Source organism: Puntigrus tetrazona, chromosome 20, assembly GCF_018831695.1.
Source record: "Puntigrus tetrazona isolate hp1 chromosome 20, ASM1883169v1, whole genome shotgun sequence".
Classification (NCBI taxonomy): domain Eukaryota; kingdom Metazoa; phylum Chordata; class Actinopteri; order Cypriniformes; family Cyprinidae; genus Puntigrus; species Puntigrus tetrazona.
Genome location: NC_056718.1, coordinates 8,295,373 through 8,308,687, shown reverse-complemented (window position 1 = coordinate 8,308,687; position 13,315 = coordinate 8,295,373). Strand labels below are relative to the sequence as shown.

At 37.3% G+C, this 13,315-nt stretch overlaps 1 protein-coding gene across 4 annotated transcripts in view; it reads right to left on the bottom strand.

Moving 5' to 3' along the window:
* The window catches only part of dnm3a (dynamin 3a), a 35,592-nt gene extending 23,017 nt beyond the window's left edge, over positions 1-12,575 (bottom strand). For 2 of the 4 annotated variants that reach the window (XM_043220245.1, XM_043220246.1), the window contains exons 1-14: positions 12,331-12,572; positions 11,838-12,059; positions 6,721-6,794; positions 5,868-6,017; positions 4,515-4,718; positions 4,303-4,401; positions 2,748-2,908; positions 2,487-2,629; positions 2,143-2,278; positions 1,983-2,050; positions 1,635-1,773; positions 629-715; positions 435-505; positions 289-340 (exon numbers count right to left, since the gene is read on the bottom strand). In XM_043220245.1, coding sequence (XP_043076180.1) covers positions 289-340; positions 435-505; positions 629-715; positions 1,635-1,773; positions 1,983-2,050; positions 2,143-2,278; positions 2,487-2,629; positions 2,748-2,908; positions 4,303-4,401; positions 4,515-4,718; positions 5,868-6,017; positions 6,721-6,794; positions 11,838-11,998 — 1,545 coding nt within the window. In that variant the 5' untranslated portion in view covers positions 11,999-12,059; positions 12,331-12,572. Of the gene's footprint in view, positions 1-288; positions 341-434; positions 506-628; positions 716-1,634; positions 1,774-1,982; positions 2,051-2,142; positions 2,279-2,486; positions 2,630-2,747; positions 2,909-4,302; positions 4,402-4,514; positions 4,719-5,867; positions 6,018-6,720; positions 6,795-11,837; positions 12,060-12,330 lie in introns of all 4 variants that reach the window. The other 2 variants (XM_043220243.1, XM_043220244.1) reach the window with 2 other exon arrangements.
* Positions 12,576-13,315: the final 740 nt, after the last annotated feature.

The window sequence follows — 13,315 nt, the reverse complement described above, 5'->3', positions numbered from 1 at the left end:
AGGAAGGAAGGAAGGAACGGGCCAAAAACAGCCATCACAGAGAAATAGAAAAAAAATGACCATTCATTTACAGCACTTCAAATAGAAACACAAGCCATAGAGAGCAAGATTAATATGAAAAACTGTTAGACATACACATAAGCCACATGTTATCTAATGTGAGACACATGGCCAAAAGAGCAACAGAGATTGAGCAGAAAAGAGACTCCCTTCCAGTAAAGGACTGTCCGAACCCTGATGCTTTCTGATTTATACCATATTATCAGCTCATAAACCACTGCGACTCACCTGATTCCCAGCTGAAGGCTTCTTACTTGTTTGATTGGTTTTCTGTTGAGCGCTGAAAGGAGATGTGTAAGTGGAGGAAAATCTTTCATGCTATATTCTTAAACGCATTTTTTTTCTCGTTGTTATATGTGTTATATAAGACTTACTTTGCGAACCCGATAAAATCTTCATGGTTTGTATTAATGTAAGAGAGCTGAATCTCTAGTGAGAGTAAAACCTGTACAATGAACAAAGACAGCCGTTTGTAATAACACAGTAATAAAGTTCTTTTTCCAATGAACTACAACTAAACTAAAAAGAGAGGTTAATTAGAAAGGTTGTGTGCAGGTGTCCGTCTGACCTGGTCTTTGGCTTGACTCTCTCGTTCCCGAATGTGTGTGGTCACTATCCTCTCCGTCTCCTCTCGCAGTTTTGGAAAGGACTCTAACTGTGGACAAAAAAAAAAAAAAAAAAAGTTTAAAAAGCCTAGTTGTTTTGTATGTGCACTTGAAGTGTACTTCAAATCTTGAGATATCTAAAGTAGTTCCAAGTATTTATGTTTAAACTGCATTATACAAAGTACACTCATTCGATGCAATGACTAACATACTTCAACTTAAAGTTAATATATTTTAAATATATTAAACTGCAAATTCATCATTACAGATGTGTAATTATAAAAACATTTAAACAAAGGACAAGTGATTCACCATGGAAATAACTGTAAGCTTGTTTTAATTTACCATGAATGCCATACTTTATACTTCACTACATTTTAATTTATCATACATTCTTCAGTACATGACATAAATGCACTTCAACTATATTTCAAAGAAAACAGAATAACTAAACTGAATATAAGATGTATTTTAGTCCAATTTAAATTGGTCAAAAAGCTAATTATATTTAATATAATTTATAATACAAATTATAAACTACTATGATATATTTATACAATAAAATATTGCACTTTTACATGTACATATTACAGAAAATATATAATTAAAAAATATGCTATAAAATATAATAATATTTCATAGTATATTTTTCATTTATATATTTTCTGTAATATGTACTCTTTTAAAAGAACCATTATTTCACATTATTCCAATAATAAAAATAGTTTGTCTTGTTAATCTTTTATTAAAATGTAATAAATTCAAATGACTTTCCTTTTCTTCTGATCACTTGGTTCATGCAAAACACTATATAAAGATTGTTGTAGCATACTTTTAAGTAAAGTAACGTAAGAACACACTGAATTTAATGGAAACGTATTATACACTTCTGTAGCATCATATAATTGCCCTACATACGTCTATGTGCATCCATTCTCTCACAAAAGCATGTATAAGAGGATGCTGTACCTTGTTGGTACACTGTTGTACTGTGTTGATGAGCTCCTGGATCACCATGTCTACACATTTAAGACAGGGCCCTTTAAGCTTCACAATCTGCTTCTTCACTATAGCTTCAAAGGCCATATCGGGTGTAAACAGGCCTGTCCTGAACCAGCCGGAGCAGAGAAAAAAAGCAGGTCAGGGAGATAACATCTGAATATATATCGTTATAAAAAAGTAGGAGAGGTAGAGAAATACATACAAAAAGGCTATGTATGAAAATATTTTGTTTAAGATGACTGCGGCAAGCACAATGAAAACAGAAAGTGACTGAGTGCCGTTTTAAATCATCTGATAAGTGTTTGCGACATGTACCTGATGCCATGGATGTTTTTAATGGCGTAACTGATCTCCCTTCGTAACTCTTTCTCATCAAACTCCATCTGATGTACAGGAATGTGAACAGGTAATCAGCATTTGCTCTGATTTCTGAGCTCTGAATGGCATTCAAGTAATTAATAATCTTAAAAATCACCTTAACCAGCTCGAAAGGAAAACGCTCATGAAAGATGCGGTTGATTTTGGCTCCTCCTGAAAGCTCCACGGTGTCCACCTGATCCCCAGACCCCTCGATCCGCTTCTCAAAATCCAGCCCAAAGTGCTGTATCAGCCTGAACAACAAAGAAACAGAATGTGTTTGTGTGTGTGGCATCTTCCGTTCCGATCTTATCTGCGATCGGTTTGTTCTTTAGGCTGTAAACAAATGTCTTGCTTATTGCATTAGGTGAAGACTAGCGTGTATGCGTCCGTGTTTGTTTGTGTTCGTCTGTGCATGCTTATTTATTCTCCGAGTGTGTGTGTGTGTGTGTGTGAACCCACTGCATTAAGGCCTTGGTCTTGCGCGAGGGATCATCTGGGTTCAGGCACTTGTACTCCTCTGCCTCTTTATCCAGTGACAGAAGCTGACCCTGTAGTCGACTGCGTAATGCTGGTAATGTGTCACGAATGTGGTTGGTAAGTTGCTAGAGAGATGGAGAGATTTAGAAGTGAAAAAAGAGAAGAAATGTATAGTTACATTTTTTTAAATCTGTGCTGTACTATGTATTTCAGATATATTCTGTGTAGTATTATTGTCGTTACCTGATTGAGGAGTCTCTGTAAGTACGGGGTGCCCATGCAGTCTGCCATGTGTCTATATGCAGGATGTGACTTAAAGAACCGTCTTTCTGCAGCAAGAGCTGCGCTGATGTCCTTTTTTCCCTCAATGTCCTTCTGACTACGGTTGACCACACCAATATAACCTATAGTCATAACAGTTAGACTTAAATATAATAGAAGGGAAAGATTTTTTTCTTACTGTGTTTTATAGCAAAGCCTTATTACAAGCTTTCTGATCCTCCACAGACAGCAATGTAACTGAAATGTTCCCAGGCCCAGAAAGGTATTACAGACATTGTTGAAATAGTCCACGTGAAATCAGTAGTTCAAGTGTAACTTTATGAAGCTACAAGAATATCTTTTATGCGCAAAGACAACAAAAATAAGAATTTTATTTTATTTACCTTTTCTCCAAAATTTTTCTCCTTTTAGCACCATTCATGAAAGTACTATGATATATGTTTGTCACATTTTAAGCTAGATGTTTCTGGGCCTGGGGACATTTCAGTTACATTGCTGTCTATAAAGTGTCAGAAAGCTCTGGGTATTTTTTATAAATTTGTGAAGATGAAGGTTTTACAGCTTACGAAAGACATGAGTAAGAGTAATTAATGACAAAATACACATTTTTGGGTGAACGTTTTCATAAAAATGTTTTATTATATATATATTAAAATTATATTTATATATATATATATATATATATATATATATATATATATATATATTAGGGTCATGATTTTGCTAAAAAGAACATTATTTTGTGCATTTGGTGTAATGCAATGTGTTTATTGCAATGTTTGTTTGATTTTTTAAAAAACATTATTTTCCACATACTGTACATTTTTGTTCCTCCTCTTAGCCCCGCCTTCCTGAAAGCTCATTGTTCTAAAAAAGTGAGGTGTGCTCTGATTGGCCAGCTATTCAGTGCATTGTGAGTGGCTGATTACCGCAAGCATGTGGCGGAAATGTTATGCCACCAAAACAATAATACACATTACAAACAAGGCATTTGTCACATTCAGTGGGGGCATAATTACCGATCATCCTGTCAGTCTTTTTACACACGTTGCATTGCACTGCTCAGTGTAAACGTATCACATTCGTAATTTCAATAATTGTCGAGTTCTTTAAATATTGCTGTAGACAAGGAGTCAAAAAACCTCGCCTAGCCAAAGCAAGAGCTCAACTCTGTTATGGCAAAATATACTGAGCTGGGAAATGTGATTTCTTGGAAGTTCAGCAGTGTTGCGACCCCTTCACAGCAAAAAAAGAAAAAGCCAACTAGGAGTAAGTCTGTATGCGATCTGCATAAATGACTGAGGAATAGGATTTCCAGAGTGTCTTAACTCTTCTCCATGGCTGGACTTCTGTGTGTCTAATGCATTAAAGCAGCAGCAGGAAGCATGAAGACTCTGCACCTGGCCCTGTTTTAGCCACTATAGCCCGCAGCTAGACTTGCTTGGCAGTGGCCCAGGTCTTAGACCAAACTGCACTGGGCCTCTGCTGACAGCACATTTCTACATGTGCACTGTACCTCTGCGTAGCGGCAGTAACCTGTTCTCCAGCACGTCCCTGACATCTGTGCCCTTGTCCATCAGATCCAGCTTAGTGATCACACCGATGGTGCGATGGCCTGAAAGAAAGATCAAGTAGAACCGGAAGAAAAACAAGAAGAAAAGACACTATGAAGAGTTTGCCAAGAGAGGATATAACTGAGGACAAACACAACCGCTCTTTCTCACTCACCCTGTGGATCTACGTCTTTGGCCAGTTTAAGAGCATCGGAGTTAGCCAGATCCATGTTAGCGGGTGTGACAGCCAGGATGAGACAATTCTCTCTGCAGATGAACTGCATGATCATATCTCTGATCTGGTATTCAATGTCAGGGGGCTGATCTCCCACTGGTACTTTAGTTATGCCTGGAAGATCTATCAGAGTGAGGTTCAAAACTACAGAAAGAAACAGAGGAAAAACAAATATTTGGTCAGAGATACGTATAGGAAGGAAAATATATAAATGAGGGTCATAAACACTATTAAAAGGAGAGTAAATATATCCAATTTTGTTTGGTTTTTAGCTTTTAAAATAAAGTTACGGCAAAGACTTTTTTTTTAATCAAAGAATTGTAATTAAAAAAAAGATCAATAGCAACCAGTAATAAGACATGTTTCTTAAGCATCAACTGGAAAAAGTGATAAGTTGACTTTTCTTTAAGAAACTGAGGAAACCCTGGGCTATCTTAAATACAGGGCTTCCAAGGGTCTTTAAATACTCCTTGTGTACTTGTATAAAATGTGAGGCTTATATGAGCTTTGCTTTGTGTACAGCAGTTACTGGAAAAGCCGCTATATGCTCCTAAAGCTCCAGTTCATGGCAGAGAGTGAATTTGTATTTCCAGTGTGCCTTGTGTTCAGATTAATGCAAATATCAACTCATGTTTTATGCAGTTATAAATGTAAAAAAAGTCAATGGGCCTTCTAACAATCTAAACTGTTAAGACAGCAATATTTATGTTTTAAATTAAGATAATATTTTTGACTTCAAAAAGCTGAAATGTCATTTTATTAAATTTTTTTTGCACGTGAAAACTTGCATCTAAACAGTAAATCATGTCATTGTATGGCTTAAAATGTTACCATAGGCACTGTCATACGGTGTCCATTTTACTTGTGCAGCTCTTTTAGAAATTGCCATAAATGTAAGTTACCTTATAAATAGTGAAATAAACTTCTTTCCTCGATATGTGTATTAAAAATGTATTTGATTGACATTTAGACTTACACTTTTAAAAAATTGTGTCTTTTATTTGGGCAAGTTAATACCTGGTCATCTACAAGATGGACTAAAATATTGATAAATTCAAGAAAAGACATAATCGTATGACAGTATCACTGAAAAAAACAACAACAACAACAAAAAAAATTAATTATAAAATTATATTATTTGTTCTGTGGCATCTAAAAACATTATTTGGAGTCTTTTTCTCATAGGAGCCAATGTCTTAAGCCTTGAATAAATTACACCGTAAAAACACAGCCATTGTGAGCATAAGAGCATTAATGAACATCAACGAATCACTCGTTTTCTGACAATAATACCATTTGGAGAGTAGACACGAAGGTTGATGGGAATGGAGGATATGCCCTTATTTGTTCCCGTGACTCTGTCTGTCTCTGCTTCGATCTCCCGTCGGACATCATCAAAGTCTGTAAACTTCTTTCCTTTACAGTGTAGAAACTCTGCGTGCTCTGCGGTGGAGAATTTAAAATAAAAAGAGGATGATAGTGCCTTAGGGGGGAACTGACAGCTTAACAATTTGTAAATCATGTATTCAGTTCTCCACTCGCCAAACTGAAACTAATCTTAACACGGAAGACATTGCCCTCTAGTGTTCAGTGTACATACTCTAAAGGCCACATGATAATAATGGCTATTAAGAGATGCAAACTAGAGCCTCTGACTAGGATGGTTTATAAAAAGAAATGTAGAAAATTATTAGCAAAGGATGCTTGTCTTTTATTTATTTATTTCACATTTATTGTATTGTGTGACATTTTGTCAACAAAAGTCAATAAAATGTCCAATACTATTTCAATAAAAAAGTTTTGAGTGTAACGGATAGAAGTCAATGGCATTGTATTATAGTAAAAAAACGTTTATTAAAAAAAGTGTTGATTATCACAGTCAGGGGAGAGTAAAATCATATACTTGTAGTGTGCTAAAATATAGACCAGCTTTTGAGGGGGTCATAATTTTCAGTAAAAGATAATAGAATGATTTAACAACTGAAAAGACTGAAACTAAAAAAATAATTCAGCTTTAAATGGCTATTTATATAGGGTCACTTTTAATGAGTCTGTATTTAACATTATGGATCCATTGTTGGTAATTATATTCAGTAAAGGGCAGCAGTAAAAGCCTGACAAAACAGTGCGTGTTTATCACTTATACCTGATGTTGAACTAATGAGCTGAAGGAAAAGTGGTCTCCTTGTAACGATTCCTGAGCCTCTAGGCAGGAAATCTCTGAAAAGATAGTAAAATAAGAACACACAAAACCCTTCATACAAGCCAAAGCAAAACTGTCCTTCCAAAAAAAACAAAAAGCGTACCCATAAAACGTCCCTCACATGGTGCACTGACCCTGTCCCTGTCTGAGGCACAGAGCCAGAGACTGCATACTTGGACTAGTCCAGTCTTACAGTGAAACCATAAACCTCGTCCCACCCTTCATGACCCTCATACTCTGATATTTATGGCACGTTTACACACAACTTGTACTGGCCTGTACATTTACAAATGAGCCGTGAGACAATCTAGGTTAAAATATTCAGAAATGAGTGTAAATTCATAATCCAGAACCGTTTCATTTTCACCATCTATGTGCAGAGGACGTTAGAGCTGTCTATAAATAAAACAGTCCAGTAGAGGAAGTGCAGCTGGATCACTGATATTCCTTATGGGTTAAAACCTAGCCTGTTTAAAGTGTAGAGATATCTCTAAATAAAACAACCAAAGTTTGATTAGACCAAAAAGTGTTGGCTTCTGGTTGACTTATGATGTGGACCTGTTTGTCCTTGATTTTTCTTCTTTATCTAATATATTTTGAGAGGCAACAATATAATGCTGGGAAAAGTAAGCGTTTTCCGTGGAAAAATGTGCTTTCTATTTGGTCTGATATATCCCAGGCTTGAAATGAAGTCACTATGGATGATAAAGATGATAGTGGAAATAGGGTGTGCGCAGATCTAAAACAGAACTATTGCCTAAAATAGAGGGGAAGTCCCACTGGATTAGGCCTAGTTAAAGGCATCCAGGGAGAGGGGCAAAATGCAGGTAAAACCATCCACAGTATAAAGTGCTGCAGTGATGACATGTTTCACAGGCCAAACCGGAAGCCGCAAAACCCAATACAATATTTACATTTCTGGTATTTTGAACTCTTTAAAAAGCCATAAAAATGTTTCTCCCTGAAATTCTGAGTCAGAATACATGGCAAGAGTTCAATTACAAACAAAAAGCTTTTACCAGTCTTCCTCAACACTGGTATAAGCTGTGAAAAGCATGACAATGGGGGAGTTACTGATGTATTTTGTAGAATGAATGTTTTAATTTTTAAAACCCCTTCAGGACAAGTGTTAAAATGTTAAAATGTAAATTCTTTTTTGGGTCTTGGCCTACAAAAATGTATCATCCCTGTAGCACTATTGCTAGTAGGCTACTACAAATTGTTGGGGGTGTTTGCTAAAGCCAGTATGACTGTTAGTACTCCTCATTCTTACAGTAGGGTTACAGATTTGAACAAACCACTTAGTATTGAACATGAGCGGGTAACTCATCTGTGTATTAGCCAAGACACTACCGTATATGAACTAGCAGGCCAGCCTGTGGTATTTAGCTTGAACCCAGGCAGTGAGTCATCTGTGTGTTTGACACATGGCTCACTCTTTTTCAACAATGTCCTTTACATTCTCAGTCATTCCCAATACTTACTTTTGACCTCCCATTTCTAAACCCCTTAACAAAGCCCCTTTTGACTCTAATTCTCCAGCCTCATCTTCTCCCCCTTCTCTTTCCTTTCTTCATCCCTATATCCGCTTATTTCTTCTGTCCTTTCCCCAGTACCCATCTTGCAATACTGAAGTAAACAGACATGTACAATAATGCAGAATTGTGCATTGCCTGTGTGTAACAGTGTGAATGTGTACACATTTCACAGGTGTTAAACCAAGCACTTATAGATGAATCATTTTGTGGATATTTAGAAGAATGTTCACCCAGCTCTTTTTTTGATAATATGAAAGTATACTGTGACCCATCGAATAATTTTTTTTAACCATTTACAGACCCTAGTGTCATTCCAAACCCAAAAAACCCTTCATCCATTTTTTTTTAAACACAAAAAAATATTTTTAATAACACTGAAAGAGGTCTGTGCCTCTACTAAAAGTCCATTTCACACAAAGATTAATGCTCATAACAAAGTATGAATATTTAAGCTTCCACATAAATCGTATATATAAAACTGTATATGAATAAAGGCCTAAATTAAATCTCTTTGCGTCGTAGATTATTTCACAATTTCTTTTCTGAGCTTTTTAAAGTGTAAAAGTTTTGGTGAAATGGACTTCGAATGGAGGGACAAAAATCTCAGGTTTCCCTGAAATTACTTTATTTGTGTCTAAAGGATGTGAGGGTGAGTAAGTAATGACAGAATATTCATTTTGGGGTGAACTAGTACTTTTACCATTTGATACAGCTATTCTAAACTTCATATTACTCCACTTCTTACATTACTCTTATATGTTCTCCTTGGGATCGCTTGTGTTGTAGAGTTCCTCATTTGGAAGTCACTTTGAATAAAAATGTCTGCTAAATTTATAAATGCATATGTACTGTAAACCAGTGTGAGAACCTGGGAAGTACCTCAAAATAAAGTGTCCAAAGCCATCGCTAAATTTTCTCTCTTCATTTTAAGACGCCATGGTCATGTAAAAATCAGCTACTTACTCTAATAAACCCAAGCACTGTGCTTCCTCTATCAGTGAGATCTAATTTCACTAACCCATTTCTCCAGGCATCTCTGGTGTTCCACTGACTGCCAGTGATACTGAGATAACAGATGGCTGAGGGTGCACTGCTCCATTCATATATAACTCATTGCTATGGATACGTGTACTCATTATTTCCTGTGCATGAGCTCTAAGTAGGCCATCATATGACTGCACGACGGAAGTTCATTCTGGTACATAAATGATTCTTTTTCGTTCCATCATTGTTTCAATCAAAGGAAACAAACCTATCATATGGCTTGATGCATATGCTCGTGCATACATGCATATATAGAGAGAGCATTTCTGTAGCTCAAAAACTAGAAAAAACTTCATTCATAAATATATAAATATATACGGACCGGAAGGAGAAACCTAGACGTTCAGCTAGCTAACTCCTTTAGTGTTCTATCAAAGAAAACACATTTTGAGAATTTTCATCCTCCACATATCACTCAATTTAGCAAACTAAGGAATTCCTCGTCCTGAGTTATGAGAGTCTACCTTTATAATCTCTGATGCATTTCACCTAAAATATAAATGCAACACAGACCAAATGCATCTAAACAAATTAAAAACATCCTCTCCTTCTCATATAGGAGCTATGTGGCCTATACGGTTACAATATATGCATAGAAACCTCCATTTCGATCTTCATTTATGCGTGCACAAAGCTATTTCTGCGGCTGTTTTGCCTCCTTTATGCATTTTATAGTGTTTGAGTACTCAACCAGCAAAAATATTGCCATGTGTACACAAAACACACAGTGAACACATTCAGCCCATACACAGCATTGTTTTGAATGTTCGGTACCAAGCTAGGAGAACGCACTCATAATCTGTTCTGACAGCTTGCTTTTCCCTTCAATCTGTTTTGACACTCGTATAACTCCACAGATTAATGGCTATTTACATTACCAACTGTAGTTAGCTGTAATGCAGTGACACATGGGTTATAGCGGTCATCATGTGTCATCAAGTATGTAGTCTTCATCATCATTATGATTTTTTAGCACCTTTGAGGATGTTTCAGAGATGACTGAATTTGTGTAATTGCTCCAAATGCTCTGTGGTCAACATAACATGTTGTATATAATAAGCTATAAAGAATGTAATAGAATCAATAAACAATAACAACCTGTCTATCAAAAAAGTTAACTGGGTCTTCAATAACTGCCTGAGAGCACGTTGCCTCTACACACTGACCAAGATTTTAGGATGATGGTCAAAGAGCCCGAGTGCCTCGCAAGCACTCTCAGATAAGCAAGCAGCTCGTTCTCAGTCCGACACTTATCTTAAACAGGCGATATCCACGTCACCTCAGCTCAACGAACTGATATGCACTGAGCAAACAATAGCTTTCACTAACAATCACAGCTTCCTGTTGGACAGGCCCAGTCTTTCCATGCGGAAATCGACATGCAAAGAGAAGATCCTGTGGGCTCCTCTTGCGCAAAGAAAATAAAAGATTACTAAAGACTTGAAGATTCTTAAAGGCGTCATCCATTAAAAATGTTTTAAAGTTTAGCATCCTGTTTTTTTTCACGAAGGGAGTCCCTTTGATCAAAAAAATCAACACTGATTATTATTACAATTTAATTTGGGTCCATGTTTTTACATCGTACTTATTACAAAACACCTTTCTGTAATTACATGTAATTAATTTCTGTAGTTGCATGTAATTACAATGTTGACCCTACCCCTAAACCTTAACCACCAAACCAATACCTAACAATTATCTACTGCACAATTAATTATTATTACTATTAACATGTATAGGAGCACATGTATAGTCACAGACAACTTTAGTTATACATACTGTTAGTATGTTTATAAGCCAAAAACACTTTTTATTCAAAGATCACATCTTAGTGCACTTTCTTTGTACATCTGGCTATTTTATCTCAGGATATATATATATATATATATATATATATATATGAAATGGCTTCCCTTAACAAATAAAGATGATGGAAAAATCTGTCACATCTAAGGGACCAGTCAGATTCAGAAAAAGAGGTTTTAACATATTAAGGAAAGCGATTTAACAACTTGTTTTAATGATCTGAACTGTCCAGAGAAAATGAAGTCAATCTTCAGATTCTGGATGGCCATTGGCTTGGCAGGCCATTAGACAGATGGAGGAAGAGGTAGTGACTGCTCCCGACTACAGATGAGACCATCTGCACCTGCTTCAGTGATACAGTTCAGTGCCTCTGCAGAAAAGTGACTCAATTCAACATCACTAGCCGATTATTATTCCATTTCGAGTTCCTCGACCAACGGCCAATGACTATGCCCACATGGCCATGCAATAGTTTGTTTTTTCCCCTCTTGATAGGTCTGTAACAAGCCTTCATGTATCTCGATCAGGCAGGCTATTGACATTGCCTTGTCATTAAAACACATGGTTTGACCCATAACCATGGCATTGATAACATCTTAGCAAATCTCTGGTATGCTTAGCTGAAATTTTAAGCGCTAACAACTGCAGTGGCCAGTTGTGATGCTGTCATACCTGCCCACGAAATTTTCCAGGACGGAGCTTTTGCCTGCGCTCTGACCCCCGACCACCGCGATCTGCGGCAGGTCCAGGTCGCAGGTCTGTCCGATGGCACTGAAGGCGTCCTGCAGCCGGTTCACCAGCGGGATCAGCTCCTCCATCCCCCGGTTGCCCATGGTTACGGAGCCGCGAGAACGCGGCCGGCGCGCGAACCAACAGACGCAGCAGACAATTCTCCTTTGTTATATTAAAATACATATAAGAGAGAGAGAGAGAGAGAGAGAGAGAGAGAGAGAGAGAGAGAGAGAGAGAGAGAGAGAGAGAGAGAGGAGACAACTTCAAATAAAGGAAGTTTTCCCACCCCCAAACACAGCATTTTAAAAGCAAAACCACTAAAATAATACATCGCAACTTATAAATACAAAGTTTTTTTTTACTTTACAAAGTGAATTACACGTATTTAACACACTAACCTGTTTCTTTCGTGTATCAAGGGCCGTTTAATTACCTGAAGTGAGTTTTCCCGAGCGTTTGGTCCTGACAGACGCGGCGGTTGAGAGTAACGGCGCGCGCGAGCACCAGCGACCCAACTCAACAGCGCGCGCGCGCACTTTCACACACGACGAAGCCAAAGAAACTACAAGGAAACTACATATAAAGGGACCACACGAACTATCTCCAGTGGAAGTCGCCTGTTTTATCCGCAAGCGTGTCCTGAACTCAACTTGTGGACGAAACCTGACAGCAACTGTCCGCCCGTGGAGTGCGCGTGCGCGTGCTCGAGCGGACGCCACTCCTCTGAACAAAATTTGGAGGTACAGATTTGGTTCTATTACAAAATCCTTTTTTTTTTACTGTTACGTGAAACACACCGCTGTGTGAGGTCTAAAATAAAGATAAAACATGAAAAGTAATATGTAGAAAAAAGCGACATTGGTTAGTCTTGCAGCACCTTCCACAATCTGAGCGGTTTCTGTCACGTGAGTAGGTAGATCAGATCTGTATATTAAGATGCACAAACGTCAAATGCAACGGGTTACTCTTACAATTACATTCAGAAAAAGTTAAAACTTTAAAAAAAACACGTTTACTTCTATCACTCGTTTTATCTTTTTCACTCTGGCGTTATTGCGCGTCGCTCGACTGTACACAGTGCACGTGCAAGAGGGAAAAATATCGAAAAACATACTACTGTTATGAAAATTAAAGTAAAATCGGTTTCCTATAGAGCTTTCAGGTTAAGAATAAACAGTGACGTGGAATATACAATCAGAATTGTTTACATAATTTCCCAGCAAACTAGGGTAGCTGTTATGTTTATCATTCAGTTTGTTTTGATGGCCAGCCACCCCTCAGTGCATGACACTGTAGGGTCCGTCCACCCTCGTTTCAGTACAATAGACTCATCCAGTAAAAATAACACTGCACAGCTATTACAGGGTTGCCAGATGTCTGCATGAATTTCACTTTGTAACAGCATTGCATTTAATTTC